The following is an 18115-nucleotide window of genomic DNA, read 5'->3' on the forward strand; positions in this document are numbered from 1 at the left end:
CCTGTGACCATGACTAAAGACAAGGATGCCACCTCAGCCCAGACCTGGCCCTCAGTGGGAAACAGTGTTGATCTCCAGCCCTGATTCTGGATTCTCATCTGCTTTGCCTACTTCTACTTTGGAGCTGGTTTGTTTCCTCATGGTGCTGCTGCATGGCTCAGGGTGCCTTTTGTGAGGATGCTGCTCCTTCAGCTCATAGTCTGCCTACCTCCAAGGAGCAGCCCCACTCCTACTGCTCCAAGACACAGCTTAGTAGGCAGCTGACCCTCTCAAATGTGTTATTTTGGTTTTGAGGATTCTGTTTACAGATGGAGAACAGCTTCTGTTAAAGGTTTAGTATTCTGAATGCCTTAGGACCTGCATATTTAACTGGAGTAGCCTGAATTTTACCAGCCTCTGTTAGTGTAAAGCATATGAGCTAAACCTGAGAATCTTCTAAATCTCAACTCCCCCATAAACTCAAAGTCCTAACAATGTCATTTTTTATAGCTGTTCTTATACCTTTATGCATGCACACACTGGACAGTCAGATCAGTCCTGCATTTTCCTCTTCATCCTGTGGATGTTGCACTGCTGAGGGCTAACATCCTCCCCTGACACATGGGGCACCAGAATTGGTGGTGCTCAGCCAAGGTTCAGCCTCTCTTCCTCTCCGCATCGTGATCAGAATCAGACAATGATACAGGCTTTGTTGGGTACCAGAGGTTCTCCCGGCATCCTCAGGTGCCAGCAACATTTTAGTGTTCCTCTAAGCATGGCTGTGGGAGCAGACTTCTTAGATGCAGCTTGTTACGAAGCTTCCTGACAGAATTTCCAGTCTCTCTGTATGACAAAGAGGTTAGTGTTCAAGTTCTCGCTGAGGTTTTGTCTTGTTTTTTAATTCAGTGAGCACTTTTCTCCTATGAAGCAGCTCCACAGAGGGTTCTGCCTTGTGGGTATAAAGATCTTGTCTGAAGAAGTGCCAGACATTCATAACAGGAGCTGACACCCAAAACAGTCATGCTTGACCCAGATATAGCATCACATAATGACTAATACAGACTGTGGCCTCTCGGAAGATTACTGATAGTGAGCAATGGCAGCATCTAGATTCTTACAATCCATCATCAGACTCTTTCCTACTGCCTCTTGATCTCCTTTGACACATTTCTATAGCCTGTGCTAGGATTTGCCCCAGTTCTCCTGACAACACAGACTTGAGTCCTAGTTTGTGCTCCTCAGGATGCTCATCCTAGTCCATTCTCCTCTGTCAGACAAACCTTCATTCAGATTCCATAAAGTTACTACTAGTCAAAGACTTCTCCATCTCCTGTTCTCAGATGGAGTTGTGCCTTCCTACTTGATTCCAGGCAACCAGTTTACAGTGCCTCCCAACATACCCTTCCATTCAGCATTCCTAGTCCCAGGCCCATCCATCATATGTGGTTGAGGAATATTTTCATGCTAATAGCACTAAGGGCTATAACAATTTCCCCTATAGAAATACAAAAAAGCCTCCAGCAAAACAGGCCACACTTTTTGGTCAAACATAACCAGGTCAAAATCTGTTCAGTTTCTGATTGCTGTGGATATATTGGTGATGCTGTCAGAAAAAAAGATCAAAGCATTACGTAGATACAATTAACAACCTAAGTTAAAAAGGTAAGTATGCTATCACAGTTGAGAACTGTAATCTAAATGTATAACTCTGGCCAACAGGAGGATTCTAGTGAACACAACAGTCTGAACTGCTAACTTAACAAGCTGATGCATAATAGTTGCTGCAGCTCCACTCATCCAGTACTGCAAGCTAACCTTCCAGTTGCACTGCCAATGTAATTTCTTATCACTGCTGATGTACCAAGGACTGATAACAGTAGCACTGCTTTTAGTAAGAGCAGCAGGAATTGTGCTGAGGCCACTGACATCACTACATGCAAACTCTTAAAACAGCAGAAGGAAGTACCAACTAGCACCTGCTGGAAACCACTCTTTATTTCTGCAGCTTTTGAGCATGAACAAATACTTATTATTGATGCTATAGAAAAACTATGTATATTTAACTGTACATATGAGCTTCACAACATAAATAGAATACAGACAGACCTCCAATGGAGAGGAGTAAGTGTGAAACGAATGATTAAGCAGGAAAGGAATGAATTAGCTTAGATACCTGCCAAGAGTCACATTCCAAAAAACACTGCATGTCTACACCAAGGTTAACTCCAGCTATTCAAATGTAATTGTACACATAATAAATCTCCTTATTGTTAATAATAATAATAATAATAATAATTTGTAGTACAAGTTGAAAACTGGTCTGTAGTTTTACTGTTACCCTCGTAACACATTCCTTGATACAAGCATGGGAGGAGCCTTTGGTTAGCTTAGATTTAAAGGAGAAATGGAAGTTAATTACTTTTAGTTTGTGGATGGTACTTCTAAGCTTTCACATAAAGGAAGGTCGAAACATTACAGTTATCAAAGTATTAAATAAATTCTTAAGTATTTGTTTTTACCTACTACATCTGATATTACAAGATCTGGTTTGCAGCAAACATCTCCCGAACTTTCTGTATACTAACTGGAAAATATTCTGATACATTAATTTTGCTGAAGCAAGATGAATTAAAGTTCTCACAGACTTAGAGAAGAGAAAGTAATAACCTTCTCCAAGGATTACAATGCTTTTACTTTTTAAGCACTAAATACTGTGAGTTTCAAGTATAAACATCATCTAGAATAACAATCTACCCAAAACGTTGAAAAATGGCTAGTTCTGTAACCCATCCAGTAGCAATAAACCATAACGATAAGGCTCTTGCTATGAAAAACTAACATTTGTTTACATAAATTACCACCCATTTAGTAATTATACTGTATGTCTGCAATAAGGTCAAGTAAACTGTAACCGTGACAGAAGCAATACAGCGTGCCTTATATATTCTAAACAGAATGGCGGAGAATTATGAAGGATAATAAATCAGCTAATGCTTTGCATGTGTTTCAGGATAGGCAAAGCCACAACTGTAGAGTAAAAAAGTTTCTGCTCCTCTTTCCACTCTCTTAAATAAATGCTAACAACTGCTGCTATTCAGTCCAAGGATGGTATTATCAAGAAGTACAGCATATATTAAGAGGAGGGCCACAAAGATAAAGGGCCTGGAGCATCTCCCATATTACAAAAGGCCGAGAGACCTAGGACTGTTCGGTCTGGAGAAGACTCAGAGGAGATCTGATCAATGTTTATCAATATCTAAAGTGTGGGAGGCACTGGACAAGGTCAGACTCATTTTAGTGGTAAGTAGTGACAGGACAAGGAACAATGGCCAAAAACTGTAACATAGGAAGTTCCACACAAAGAAGTGGAAAAACTTCTTTATGGTGAGCATGACAGAGCAGAGGAACAGGCTGCCCAGAGAGGCTGTGAAATCTCCTTCTGTGGACATATTCAAAACCCATCTGGACTCCTACCTGTCCAACTAACTACTTTTGTAGAGGGTTAGATTCAGTGATCTCTAGAGGTCCCTTCCAGCCCCTACAGTTCTGCGATTCTGTGATTGTGCCTAACATTATTTTTGTGCTAGGTGATGTCTAGCATAAAATATATTACCTTAGTAATGTCATTACTCTTAATGTGAATTCAATAAAGCTGTGTTTTCCTTCTTAAATTTGTCCCAGGATGTGATCATTCTCTTATGCATAGTAAACATCCATACAACCTCATAAATGTTAGTTTTCACTTGGTCCTAATGTAGGTGGATACAGAACAGAATCATTAACCTTTGCTGTGCCCTCTTCATCACAGCAGCTATAAAGAGAATGTCTCACCTCCACCTCTGAATTCATATTTAGTTTGTTAACTATATATGAGATCTCTCTTGTTTTTTTGGGGGTTAGAAAATTTAACTGTTCCTGAGGTCACAAGCCTTGTACAGGGCCAGACAGACTTGGGTCTACCCACTGACTCAAGCAGTCTGGAATGCACACTGGCTATAAGCACTCATAATATGAGTAACTACCCAAAATAAATGCAACGCTGCACATTTTCTCATATTTATACTGAGTACAAGGCACTCCTTCTTAGTACAGGGTCTGGCAACCAGAGACAGTAACTATCAATCAAAATTAATCAAACTTACTGACCCTCTGACTATTAAGTCCAATACAAATTGTATAAAACCAACCCAGGAAGTCAATGAATATTTTGATGTAAATAATTTTATTTTCCAATTTATTATGTATTTTTACTTTGTTAATGGATTCTGAAAAAGATCATATACTTGTGTGTGCCCAGTATTAACAATGTAGCCTTTCGTGGCTCTGTTTTGGGCAATGCTTTTCAATTATAGCACTTCTGTGCATAGTAGATCAGATGTAAAGATAGATGACTGACAGCAGGGGAAGAGGAGGAAGTATTTCACAATGCTTCTGTCCTTCAAATGAAAATGCTGAAGCTGTAACCATCTAACTATAATAAATGAGCACCTGACAAAAAAGAAATGAGCTGTGAAAGTAAAAAAGCTACCCTAGGATGAATATTTCAGAACTACTTTGTCACACTAATCCTCTGTAGGTAGTGTGTAATTCTTGCTTAAAATACTATCCAGTAGATGCTGAATATTTTTATATAGTACATAGAGATGCAGTCAAATTACAGAGCCATTATTACTTAAGAAAAAAGAAACCTCACGTTCTTTCAAAAGAAAATTTTCTCAACAATTAGATGACTTGAAAGTATAAAATGAAACTAGCTTAGGGAATGCAATTGGAAATAACCCTAAACTCCCAAAACTCTAATATCTTTAACTCTTTAAAAAAGAGAGAAGTCTTTGTCTGTCATATTAGACAGAATTTTCTCACGAACTTTAGAGACAGAAGACAGGATAAAACTTTTATCTCGTTCTGTTGCTGCTGTAGGACTAAGACTTTTTCAAAGGCAAGCAGTGTTTGCAAGGCTGGGTGTTTATCACAGAGCTATGGCTGTGATATAGCCCTGCCTTACATCTTCCTCTACAAACTCTTTTACTCCACAGGCACAAGAGCTTCTCTTCAGCATGGCCAGGGAAACATTCAAACTTGATACAGTTCATGAAACTGAGTTAGTGACAGGCATCACATGCTTTATATTGCCATCTACATTAAAGTCTCAATTTATTCCAAATTAACTTTGCTAATTATCTCCAAAAATGGGAAATCCATTTGATTTCAAGTAATGGACTTTGTCAAAATGTTCTTATTAGACTGTCTTCTCTGCTCATTGAAAAATCTTATAAAGTGCTAAAACTCTGCCATGAAGATGTATAGTGACAATAAGAATACAAGCTCAATGCTCAGCAGGCAGTTTCACAAAAAAAACGACCTCCAGAAATGATCTGCTGCTTTTCAATCTTGAGCTCATCATAAGCGTATGCTAAGCACACTTGGCAGTCTATAGTCTACTTCATCGCACTCCAAAAAGCTGTATTTTTATTTACTTTTTACTTACTTCATCAGGAGGTTTTGTGAGAAAACATTTCCAAAACTCATAACAGCAATGAAATTCACAAGTCTGGCTAGTGGGGAATGCAAGTCTTAGAGCTTAAGTACTAAGGGTATTACTACTAAGGGTATTACTGTGGAGTATTTCTCATGAGCTCTCAGTAGCTCACCAAGTTGCAGAAATTTGGAATGCTATCAAAGCCTTCTTGCAGCAGAAGACTTGAGCACTGGCTCAACTTGAGCTGCTGGCATTAATTACTCTGGTGCTTGAAGTATGACAGTTCACATGCTCAATACATTCTGAACCAGCATGATAAAATGTTTACTCTGATGTTGGCTCGCTTATCCAGAAGGATGAAGAAAGATCAGCACACTTCAAACAGATATCTCTACTGAAAACCCTCAGACCAACCAATGAGATCAGATGATCTTCTCATTCCTATGGGAACTTTCTTTAGATTTGAAGCAGTCTATCACACAATAATGAGGGAAAGCTGCACAGGTACGCCCTGCCTTTCATCCACTATGCAGAGCCTTATGTTTTCTTCACATCTCCTGTACAGCAAACAGTTTCAAGAGGAGAAAAGATAGTTAATATAGAAATCAAGTAATTAGGGCTAAAAAACTTCAACCCTCTTTAGAGTTACAGAATATATTAAAGTGTTTATAGTGGAACTGAGTGGGCATACAAACTCTGGATGCCTGTGTTTCTCATTTTCCTTGGGTAAATGAAACATCGGTCACCATGATCTCAAGTGGTGCTAGAGAATTGTCACAATCAGTTTTTCTGTCATGCTGAGATAAATAGAATTTTCTGCAGAGCCAGACTAAATCAGTTTTACAGAGTAACTTTCCAAAAAAAGGAATGTCCACAATTCTCAGTAGTCAGCAAAGCAACAGCAGAGGTAGATGTTGGCTCCAGCTGACACCTGCAGCCCTCCTGCTGTGTTGTGATCCATTCTAAGAGAAAGAGTTTCTGGCCAATGAGCCAAAACAGATGAGGCACAACTCCGTTCATCTTCCCATGTAGTGACCACATTCTGCCGTGTTCTACACAACATGCAATTCCACACTGCCTTGGAGATTCTTTGCAAAAAGAAAAGGGCTGAACCACCGTGCCATTCAGCTTTGCATCTTGATATTGAGAAGGCCCCTAACAGTCAGTGGGACTTGGAGTCTGTTCATATCCAGTAAGCATACCACCCAGAGTCAGATCATACTTTATTATGGGTTCCTGAAAACCTAACTGCCAAGCTTAACACTTGCACCTACACAAATGAAAACTGTTCCAAAATGGAAAAAAACCCAAATCACCATGTAATCTAAATCCTTTCACAAAACAAACAGTTTCACTTTCTTTAGAACATTCACATCCACACTGGATAAAACTGTGACAGAATGGAATGTACATTAACACCACCTAAACCATGCAAATGTGAGCAGATGCAATTTTCACATTAGGCATTAGTGAACATCAGGCATTCAACCTGAAGTGAATAAATACCACCAAAAGCTGGAAGAACAGTCAGTCATTCAAAACACACTTGAGATATTCACTGTGGTCCTAATCAAAGGCTGGGGAAACCATAAACCATTGGAGCAGGATCTGATAGTTTTGTTATCACTGCTGAACTTCAGAATATCATAAGATGAAAGTGAAGGTGCTGAGATATATTAATTTGAGATGTGCATGTAGAATTTTCAGAAATTGTTATTAGTAAATTACAGGAAGTATATACTCCTGTCACAGAAACATGGAAATGGTCCCTCGTATAACTGTTTCTTTTTTTCCCCTAAAACTAACACATATAAATATTCAAGAAAATAATATATCTTAGTTGAAGAATAGGAACTAGACTTTGTTGAGGTCCTGAATTATAAAACTTTGATAAAAAGGTCCAATATTTTTAATTTGCATCCAAACATGAAGTCCCATTCAGAGTAACATGAGTTTTATTGTTTGCCCAGGTATCTAACAATGTTTAGAAGATGGGCGTTCATTATTACTTTTTGGTTGTCTTGCATTGGAAGACAGCATAATTCCATTTGTCCCACCAGATAAAGTGATGGAGAAAGAAGGCATCCTGCCAAAGGCTGTTACATGTTTTCTAAGCATAGGAGAGTAAAAAGAGTCACGGAAATTATTATGTGCTACTTTTTAGGTCACAGCAGAATTCAAAAGGTATTCCTTAACAGCCATCTAAAAACAAAATTTCTGGTTGAGATTTTGATAAAACTTGAGTGAAGAATGAATTTTTGGAGCTATGTGGAACATGTAACAACAAAGCAAAACGTTAATCAGAAACACTGAAAAAGTACTGAACTTGAGTGCCATTTGACTACCAGTGCTATAGTTAATACAGTATGACCTTGTATGAACATTATAAATTTGGTCATTTGATAACAAGTTCTTCAGCTTGTTATCACAGCAAATTCCTGGGACCCAGGAGCATAAATTAATCAAGTTTAATAAGAATTTTGGTTTTAGTGAAGAGGAATTGAATTGTATTGAAGCAGACATTAGAGACTGCAAAGCTTTTCTTTGACTTCTTGGCAAGACTTTTGTCTGCAGCTACTTCCAAGTCCAGGTCCTGGAGAAACTCCCAAGCCAAGGAGGAATGTCAAGAGAATGCATGTTTGCTTAACAACAGATGCACCAATACAGCTCCAGAGTTTAGGAACTTTCTTACTATTTTCAACACTGTAACAGTGGTCCACTAAGGCTTAACACATGGCATGCAGTCATGTACACGATATAAAATACATGTTATGCTACAGTACATATGAGTAGAATGCAGTTAATTAGCATAAGAACTGCTGATCGGATGATGCTTGAAAGTTAATTACACTAGCTTTGTATTATAAAGGCAAGCTTATATTTTTCTCAAGGCCAAGAGAGGACTTCAAAATCTAAATGGAGGATAATTTGAGATTGTGGATTTGCACAGTTCCTTCTCTAAAAATGTGTAATGCTGTCTCTGTATGCTTCCAAGTGTGTGTCACTCTTCTATGTCTCTTCTCCAGAACTGCCTATGGTAAGAGCCCCTCCCTTGAACATGCAGTTAATGAAAATGCTCAGTTAAGTAGAGTTTTGACTATTACAGCCTAACCCTAGACTTTAACAAGCCTCTCAATGGAACACAGACTTTCTATTATCTGATTCCAAGACTGCAAGGTTTGAGAGTGAGCTCTAGACAATGCAAGGGAGAAGCTAAGATGGGTTGCTAAGTTCAACATCTCTTTATTTATAACAGCATATAACGATGAAAAAACTCTGCCTCCTGTTCACAGGAGAAGAATAAAAAAAACTAGCTTTATCAATTAGACCTCTTAGATATTTACATAAATGTATATACATGTGTATATATGTACCAATTTAGTATCCTAAGAAGTTTCATATGTACATCAAATCAAGTTTCAGTGCAAACACATATATAGTTTTGGTTGTTTTTTTTTAGAAACTAAACATATGGCAAATAATACTATCTATTTTATGCTGCTCCCACACTTTCTTTTGTCAGTATGCAGCCGAATGGCATTTTCAAAAGAGATTATAGAAGTTCCTAAGAATATGAACCAACAGTCTTTGGATGCTTAGAAGAGAGCTGGAGGAGAAATACGTCTGAGGGATAAATGCATTGCTGCAAATGTTTGTGAAACAGATCATTCACCTGCAAAGTAGTTAAAAACACTTGCTTTCAGGCTTCACAGTTAAAACAAATTGTTGTGAAAAGGTAATTTGTTCTTTCCAAAAGTTTATCTATTCAGAAAGTACTACTGGGTCTGTTGCATTCAACCTATGTTCTAAAAGCACTTTGCACCTTTGCTTTTCTATTCTGAGCAGTTGCTGTGTGTATCTTCATTTGACAGAAATAATTCTTGGTATTTTGTGATCTGACGAGTACGAAAGTATGAAACAGTAAAATGTGAAAGGGATGGAGCATTACAAAGAAAAAGTACTCAAGTTGTCCTCTCCTATACAGTTTGAAATCCAATACTTTAAAGGGAGATCTATATTTTAATATATCAATGATTTTCATCTGATGAAAAATTAAATTAAACAGAACATGGAAGAAAGAAAAGGGCAGCATTTTATGATCTTAAATCTTAAAATATAGAATCAGAACTTTAAAGCAATACTTCCTTGAAGCCTTTAGGTGACATTCTATTTCCTTAAACTCATGTCAAATTCATGGAAAAAAAACCCAGAATCTTTCCAGATTCCATATTGGACATCAGGAAAAAGACTTCTGAAAAGATTCTGCCAGAGATTTTTTTGGATGGTCTTTGCACAGAGATCTAGGTTTGTAATACATAAGCTTGACAGTTCAGGTCAAAAGAACGTTGTGCAAAATGCCTCCTGTTGATTATTAAATTTCAGAGTAGGGACACTATAAGCCCTCCTATAAACAAATGGGATTCAAAATTCTGCTTTCACTAGACTTTCTACATGAATCAGAAGGTGCTAAACAAACAGGATTTCACAAGTGCAAATAAATCAGTCACAGCTGATCCTGAAATAAAAAAAGAAGCCAAACATTCACAGAGCTTACTGAAGTAATGTACTGATGCCTCAGTGGAGCGGCAAGTAAATTGGATGATTACTCCAATATGTCACATTGAGGCCTGGCAGTTTCTGGATTATGAATACATGAACCAATTTATAATTGCCAGATAAAAAACAGTACTTAAATATCTGAATTATCTAAACAATTTCACATGTTTAATTTATATGAAATTCACTAGCACAATAGCATACTGTTTTCTTTTTAAAGCATGAACCTGCACAACCGTGTAGCTTGTAAATAACCTCTTTCAAGAAAGAAGAAAATAAACAGGAAAAGAACATCTGATTTTGCTGCTGTCTTCCCTATGATTTCATGCAGATTTCAGATGGATTACTGTTTGACTGAAGCTGCAATAGTTGTCCCACTTGGCATTTTAAAAAACGTGTTAAGAACTTCCTTAGGAATTGTAAAGAAAAGGTAAGAGTACTGAAATCATAGTTAATAAGCAACTATGTAATGGAAAAAGATAAAGAAAAATCTCATCAAGAAACTAAGAAACAGGAAGACAGGAGAAAGGAAACTAATCACAAAATGCATGTATAAAAGATCTGACTATTTCTATATAACAGCCAATGCAAACTATTTATGGGCATTCCGTATAGGAAGGATTATACTATAGAACTTCACAGATATCCCTGAAAGCTTTAACAATGGATGCATCAGAAAAACTATGGCAATGAAGATTTGAAAGAAATAAATGAAGAAAAAAAAAAGCCTCCTAGCATATCTGGTAGCATTAAACCTTATGTAATGCTGCCTGATGTCTCTAAAATCTGTCAACGTTACTAATTTGGAAACATTTGTCAAATAGCTTGAAGATCACTTTCCTATGCTACTGAGCACTACCACTGAAAATCTGGGTGCAGCTTCTATGAATCAACGTTCCCTTGCAAACCAGCTCAAAAAGAAGGGGGAAAAGAAAGCAGTAGAGGGGAGCCATAAAGGAGTCTGAGAACTAATTCTCCCATGGAAGATAGAAATGGAGTTTACTAGATAAGCACTGCAATGTCTTTGCCAGTACATTTTATCTTCTTGCTTTATAATATATCCCCAAACTGTGAGATCTTGAAATGGAAATCTGAAGCTTGTATCTAGTCATAAGGGGAAAGTGTGAAAGCTGTTTCCAGCTTATTGGGGGTGGCAGGTATTTAAGGAATGTTAGTTAGCATACTAGCAGCACAGAGGTGCACTGCTCTCATCAGCTGCAGTAAAACACTCAGCTTTCTAATCTTTTCTTTCTGTCATTCACTGTTTTCTTCAACCCCATTATTTTATATGAATACAAAAACAAAAGAAACAAAAAACTACCCACACAAAAACAACCATTCAGCTCCTTAAAGGTCAGCTAATACTTTTGTTCCTTCTACAGTCTCAGATTTTACGTTTTCATCAGAGGGAGAGGTTTTCTGTAGCAAGAAAATTTCTGCTAATGAAGCAAAATAAATTCAGCCCTCTCCAAATGTTCTGGCTTTGCTAAAGACCAACCATGAGGACTAAGTGGGATGAAGTTATCTAAAGATGGACAAAGGACAAATAAACACCTAAATTAGATACAGAGGAGAGAATGATGCACCTGGGAGATAAGAAGGGTTTGAGATTAGAAAGTTACTAAAAATACCTTCCCATGGTTCAAGGGCCTAGGGTTACAAGGTAAGAAGACAAACCAGCTTAGGACAAGCAGTTGAATTATTGCAACTATCTGGAAAGGATTCAAGAGGTATAATATGCACAATCTTTTGCAGGCAGATATGAGCTTATTTTGCAAGAGCCGTTCAGAAGCCATTCTGCTATGACAGTACTATCCTGCACTTGGCAGTAAGCCTTGCTGCAAAGCAGTGTGTACTGTTTCAGACAACGTACCATTCTCATGTGGCCAAAAGTCCTCAGGCTGACTCAGAATGCAGGCTACAGTAAGCTCACATCAGTTTGCAAATGGGCATGCACATACTCACAAAAAGAAAGAAAGAAAGATTTCAAGACCAATGTGACAAGAATCCATCTACTAAAAGGTGGGAACAGCTGAGGTCTACAGGGTTAGGGATGGGAAAAGCAGCTGGAGAAAGTTACCAGGAAGATATCTGTGGTGTAGGCAAACCAACACTGAATATGCATGTTGAGAGAAAGGGAACCTGCAAAAGCCCAATTTATAATAGACATCTTTTCAAAGGCAGCTATTTAACTGTGGCTAAACATGTGTGAGAAGTAACAAATGGTGTAAGTCCTTATGGAATAACCTATGCAATTCTGCCAATATTTTTCTAGGGATTTGAATGTAATGCAACAGAATTACACTACCAAACTCTTTTCATAATACTTCCAGATCAGTAAAACTCAGATATAAATATCTAGCTCCAAACACATAACCTAGTGTAGCCAATATACACATATATGTACTTATATTTAAGTTCAATACAAGTATATTTACAATAAATTATTACCTTCTATATTTAAGTGTTTACCAATTGCATATAAAAATAAAAAATAATTATTTTACCCCTAAACTTTCCATATTTCACTTCTGAGACAAAGATAGTTCATTTGATGAAAACACAAGATGAAAAAGGTACTTGTTATACACTAGTAATAAAAGTGCAATTTTATTTGACTCCTAGAAAGATAATCAAATAATGGTTTTTGATTTACCTCTCTATCCAGTGGATTTCTATTTTGGATGAAACACAGAACATATGCTGTATCATCAATAAATACTATTCACCTAACAATTTTCCTGTGAAATACCTAAAACTTCTACCTAATTAATCCTCATAACAAGCATCTGAGATAGATTACAGAAACTCCAGTATAAAAACAGAAAAACAAACTCATCACTTGAAGAACTTGCCTAATAAGTTAAAATACACCAACAAACTGATATGGATTGGAGTTCAGAGACTGCTACAGTTCAGTCCTTTTGTAAGGGTTTGTCAGAACTGAAACTCTTCTTATTCATCTTATTTTCATTTTCACACCTATGGTGATGTTTAAGAACAGTTTTATCATGTTGCACTTATATATATGAGTGCAACTTGCTACTGCACATTCACATTTGGTACGTGTAACATCTATTTAATTATCTGCTTAGGTATGTGAGTTGCACAATTTTTAACTGATTGGTCTCTAATTCCACTGTGGTTTTCATCTCCACAGAGCAGAGAAAATCTATTTGATATATTTATTATAACCTTACCAATGGCACTGGGAACCTTCAAGGCATGTTACTTTTTGTAAGCAACTTCACTGCTTTTGGCATTAGCTACATTGGGTATAATATTGAGAACATACTGATTTCACTTAGGCAACTGGGTAACGGGGAGAAATCTAGAAGGAAAAAAACATCTTCAGTACACAAGCTTTGATGAGAAGAGGGGCCATTAAGAAAAGTGGCAGAATTCTAGGGATTGTTTTTGAATGGCCTGAAGCTTGTTTTCTAATTAATTTCTGACTTGAAGTTTACAGCACTGAAAGCCATATTCTTGGTTGACAAAGAAATTATTTACTTTACGGACACCTAAGAATGAGAAATAGCAATTCAAACCAAAGCAAGATGACTGAGAAAAAGCAAATATTTGGCTGTACTCACCTTAGGCACCCAGTGGCATTGCGCAGCACCTGTGATGAATGAAGCTGTATTTTATGATCATCCTGGAGCGGAGAGTTTTCCCATCCAGAGTGTGGGATGATCACTGCATTGGTCAACACTGCGAGGGCATCCTGGATGATTGGCATTTTCAGTGCATCACAGGAAGATAGATTCCAGAGAACTCCTACAAACAAACAAACAAATAAATAAACAAAGACTAGTAAATGGAGCTGAATGACACCCAAACACCTCCCCAGTGGGAATAAAGCACTGAATACACAGATGGTCACAGCACCATTGGAAATTTCTCAGAGCTAAGTCTTAGATCATTCCTACTTTCTCTGCTGTGGTAACAATAGTCTGGCTCCACACCTAACCTTGAGGGGAAAAAATCAGTTTTGCCATTAACTGCGTTCAAGTTTTGAACCACCAACCAACAAAAAATATTATAATCACTGTACAGCAGAAGCTGCAAATATGAACAAGATGTTACAATATCAAAAAGCTAAGTAAGTGATGGTGGGTGGAAACTGCTAAAGACCTTACAGACTTGGGCTCCAACATTTATAAATACAAACAGGAAGCACACTACTTGCTCCGGGTTTTCTTTAGCATTCTGTGTTTTGAAGGGGAGTTATAATGGGAATTGACCTACATTTTTTGCTTTCCCTTTATATTTAATTACCTCTGTGGGAAGACTGTTTCACTTATACAACTTCATTTTTATAGACTTATATAGAAATGCAGTTATACTGATGATATTATGATACATGATACTTATATTCACTATTCCGTGATCCAAAAACCCAGAAGCAGCAAACAAGTCCTTTCTAGCAAAATTCTTAAGAATGTGTATATATGTAATATTTGTTATTTGGTAGGTTCCTACTTAAAGGAAGGAAACTTAAAGAAACATCATCTTTAAGCCCTGTTTCTCAACATAAATTACATTCAACATCGCACACAAGAGCTTTTGCTCAATAACTGCCACAGGAACTGGGCAGCTCGAAATAAAACCCTACTCATTCACCCAAGAGCCAGGAAGTAAGGTCCAGTTTTGCTAACCAGAGATAAAACTTTCACAGTATCATAATGAAGGTCTCACCAGAGTAGATTCTGCTATTCTGTGTTCTTCTACAACAATTATGAGTCATGGTAGAGTTTATTGAAACAGCACTGCCTGCTAAGCCTGACACTGCCTTTAAGTTCCTTCACCTCATACAGTTTAAAGCAGTAAATTAATCTCCCATCTCCCACCCCATAACAATGCCTTTAATCTAATTTTAAGTCTTCGAATACTACCAACCACATTAATGAATAAAACAATTTCATTATGACAAGCTACGTTTTATTTTCACAGTTGGTAGACTCTGCTACTTGCTGAGGTTGGCGTTTTAAGTGTTTCCCTGTACCCTGTCTTAATTATGAATTTACAGTTACGAAAGTGTGCTGGGATTTTGTTACCCATTACTTTTGCTGAGGAGGATCTGGAATTAGAATTATGTGTGTCAAAGAAGATAATCCATTCCCTAGACTTTTCAAGATGCAAGAAATAAAAAACACCATCATTTTTGACCCATGACATACGTCTGAACATGGTTTTAAACACTGTGTGCACTATGTTTCCTTTTAAGATCAACTCCCACTAACTTGATCATGGAGATAATTTGCCACCTTGCTCTTAAAGCCCCAAATGAACTGGGTTTCAGAGCACAATAAGCAAGTCTGGAATAGCAGCCGAGGTGTCTCAACTGCCTCCTAAATCATTTGCGTGCCATCATCTGCTCCTAGGAGGGAAAGAGACTGGACTCGGCATATCAGTGATTAATCATGAATAATGGGACCTATACTGCTGAATATGGATTGGAAGAAAGTTGTTAATCCAACTCAGCCATTTAACTCAATAGTTTATCATCTGTAGGCTGACTCCTGGGAGGAAAGAGGAAAATAAGGAACTGGCCAGATCAGTTCAGAACATCTCTTAATCATTCATGTTCAGCATATCTTCTCTTTTCCTTGCTTTTAAGGTTGCAATGCACTGAAAGAAGGCATTCTGTCTCCCTGTTTATTTCCAAAATGCTTTCATTTGTCAAATGCTACACAGAAGGTAGAAAGTAGTCACACCAGACAGACCATGTCTCTCTGCAGTTTGAAGCTTTCATCCTTACATAAAACAAATTGCAGACCAAAGAAACAGTATCTTGTAGTTTCATTTTGAAATTAAAAATGAGTAAGTTGTACTGAAAGCATTCAGGTGGTTCACAGTGGAAGATGGATTTGGGGTCTCAATACCAATTACCAGTCCTGCAGGCATCAGATGAATGACTCCTCAAGGAGCCTACTGGAACGCTTGCTATGGTGACATTGCTGTACCAAGTTATATCTTCTGGAATTGCTTAGCATAGTACATGAATTGAGTACGTTCAGCGATGTTATTTCATGCACTAGAGATAAAAAGTCTTTTCTAAGAGGGTCTTTCACAGCAGACAACAATCAAATTATTGAACTGATTATAAACTTTGAAGAAGTTTGTAACCAACATTTTCAAAGCCATCTTACGGTAGCTAAAAGGTGTAAAACCCAATCAACTGTCATCAGTAACCACTATGCCAGTTTCATTTTTCTCTTTTCTCTAATGGAATAACACCAAACTTTGTGGTTTTTTTTTGTTTTGTTCTGTTTTGTTTTTATTTGTTTTAATCATGCCTTAATAAGGGACTTACGTGTTAGTATAATACTGATTCAACAAGAAAATAGATTATGGGTTCCTATTGCCATTTTTTATTATTGCTTTCCTTTACAGAGATGTATGCTAGTAACACATAAATACATACACGAACATATATGTCAGCCTGGGAACTTTCAACTGTGCAGATATAGTTCATAAGGACAACTACATGCATATTTTAGTTAAAGCAATTTAAATATGTTGGCACCAGAAGAGGTATCAAAAAGAACAGAAAACAAGGAAAAGCTCTGATTTATATTTCTTTTAGCTGAAGTTTGGATTGAAGTCAAAGCTGAAGATCAACTCTTAAAAACACCATTCAGACTAGTGGGATGGTACTTCTGCTAAGCAAACAGAATAGATCAATCAGGCCTTCAGCTTAGAAACAACATTATTATTATTATTATTATTATTATTATTATTATTATTATTATTATTATTATTATTATTATTATTTTGCATAAAGCAAATGAATTTAAGCTACTGCAAAAGATATGGCATCATGTGCAAAAACCAGAGACCATGTATAAAATCAGGAATGTCTAGACAGTTATTCAGTGTATGATTTAGTGCCATCTCAAATTGTTACTTTCATATATATATTAAGCCTCTTGCAACAACTTAGACTATAAGTGGAAATGAAGAAACTGAAAAAGTCAGCTTTTACCAGAGGTATTATCCCTGCCACAGTCCCACTACATATGTTATTTCTGATTGTGCTGCAGAACAAGTACATCACCAAATAAAGAATGAAATTAAAAAGATTGTAAGTAAAAAAAATATTACTGGGAGACAAAATACCTTTGATTCTTCTCAATTTGGTATGTTGAAGGCAGCCTTATACTTAAGTCTTTGCTTATTGAATATTCTTTGTTAAAAACAACAACAACAACAACAAAATAAGTCTTGAAACTCACTCAGGTTTCTCTTTTCCGTATTAATTTCACAGTTTAGTAGTGGTCTGATGTAGTGCATGATTTGGTAGAGCTAAGATCCCAGCTCCCACTAAGAGCAAACACAGCTCTGGTGGGCTGTTTGTTTATAAGATGATGGTGTGCTGGTACTACTACTGGGAGCACCCTCATGTACATCACAAATCAGATTGAAATCTGAGAGCTAAATACCCTACTGAAAAGCTTAACACAAGGGATCTTTTGCTGCAGCCCTTAGGAAAAGTATCTTCTACTCCAAAGCTCTCAAGTACTAAAAAAGTCACTTGCTGGCCCTTCCTGCAACTCTGTTGCTCAAGAGACCTGTGTAACTGTAATGCTACTCTGCAGAACTGGATCAGCACCCTGGAAGTAGGGTGTGGGCTCCATATACATTATGTCAGTTCTGCTGAGTTCAGAGCAGAGATTAAATCATTTATCCTACTGAAAAATGCACATCACATTAAATGCAACTGGTGTTTAAGAATCACAGCATCCACCCTAAAACCGAAGGAAAAATGTAACTGATGTGCATAAAAGATGTCAAACACCAAGTGCTGCAGCATGTTTTAACTAGTAAATTAGGTTAAAAAAAAGTCTGATTTGAACTCGAGCTCTTGAAGAATTCAAAACATATAAGAAAGCTCCTTACGTGTACACTTAAAAAAAAAAAACAAAATCAAAACTGGAGCAACAGAGGAGGCAGCTTCATTTTCTTGAAAACCTTTTATCTGGCTAGTGAGTGAATACCTTACGTGGACCTTCATGTAATTCACTTATGTACATATACAAAGGTGGTTTTCTGTCTAACTGTATATATGATGGCCCATGAAGAATGTAAATTAAGAAA

The 18115-nt window shown here is 37.1% G+C and overlaps 1 protein-coding gene across 7 annotated transcripts in view; it reads right to left on the reverse strand.

The window, feature by feature from the left end:
- CTNND2 (catenin delta 2) overlaps window positions 1–18115 on the reverse strand; it is a 585077-nt gene that overhangs the window by 103694 nt on the left and 463268 nt on the right. For all 7 annotated transcript variants that reach the window (XM_015854425.2, XM_015854430.2, XM_015854428.2 and 4 more), the window contains one exon: window positions 13609–13792. In XM_015854425.2, the coding sequence (XP_015709911.1) occupies window positions 13609–13792 (184 nt within the window). The remainder of the gene's footprint in view (window positions 1–13608; window positions 13793–18115) is intronic.

The sequence above is a fragment of the Coturnix japonica genome, chromosome 2 (genome assembly GCF_001577835.2).
Source record: "Coturnix japonica isolate 7356 chromosome 2, Coturnix japonica 2.1, whole genome shotgun sequence".
Lineage (NCBI taxonomy): Eukaryota > Metazoa > Chordata > Aves > Galliformes > Phasianidae > Coturnix > Coturnix japonica.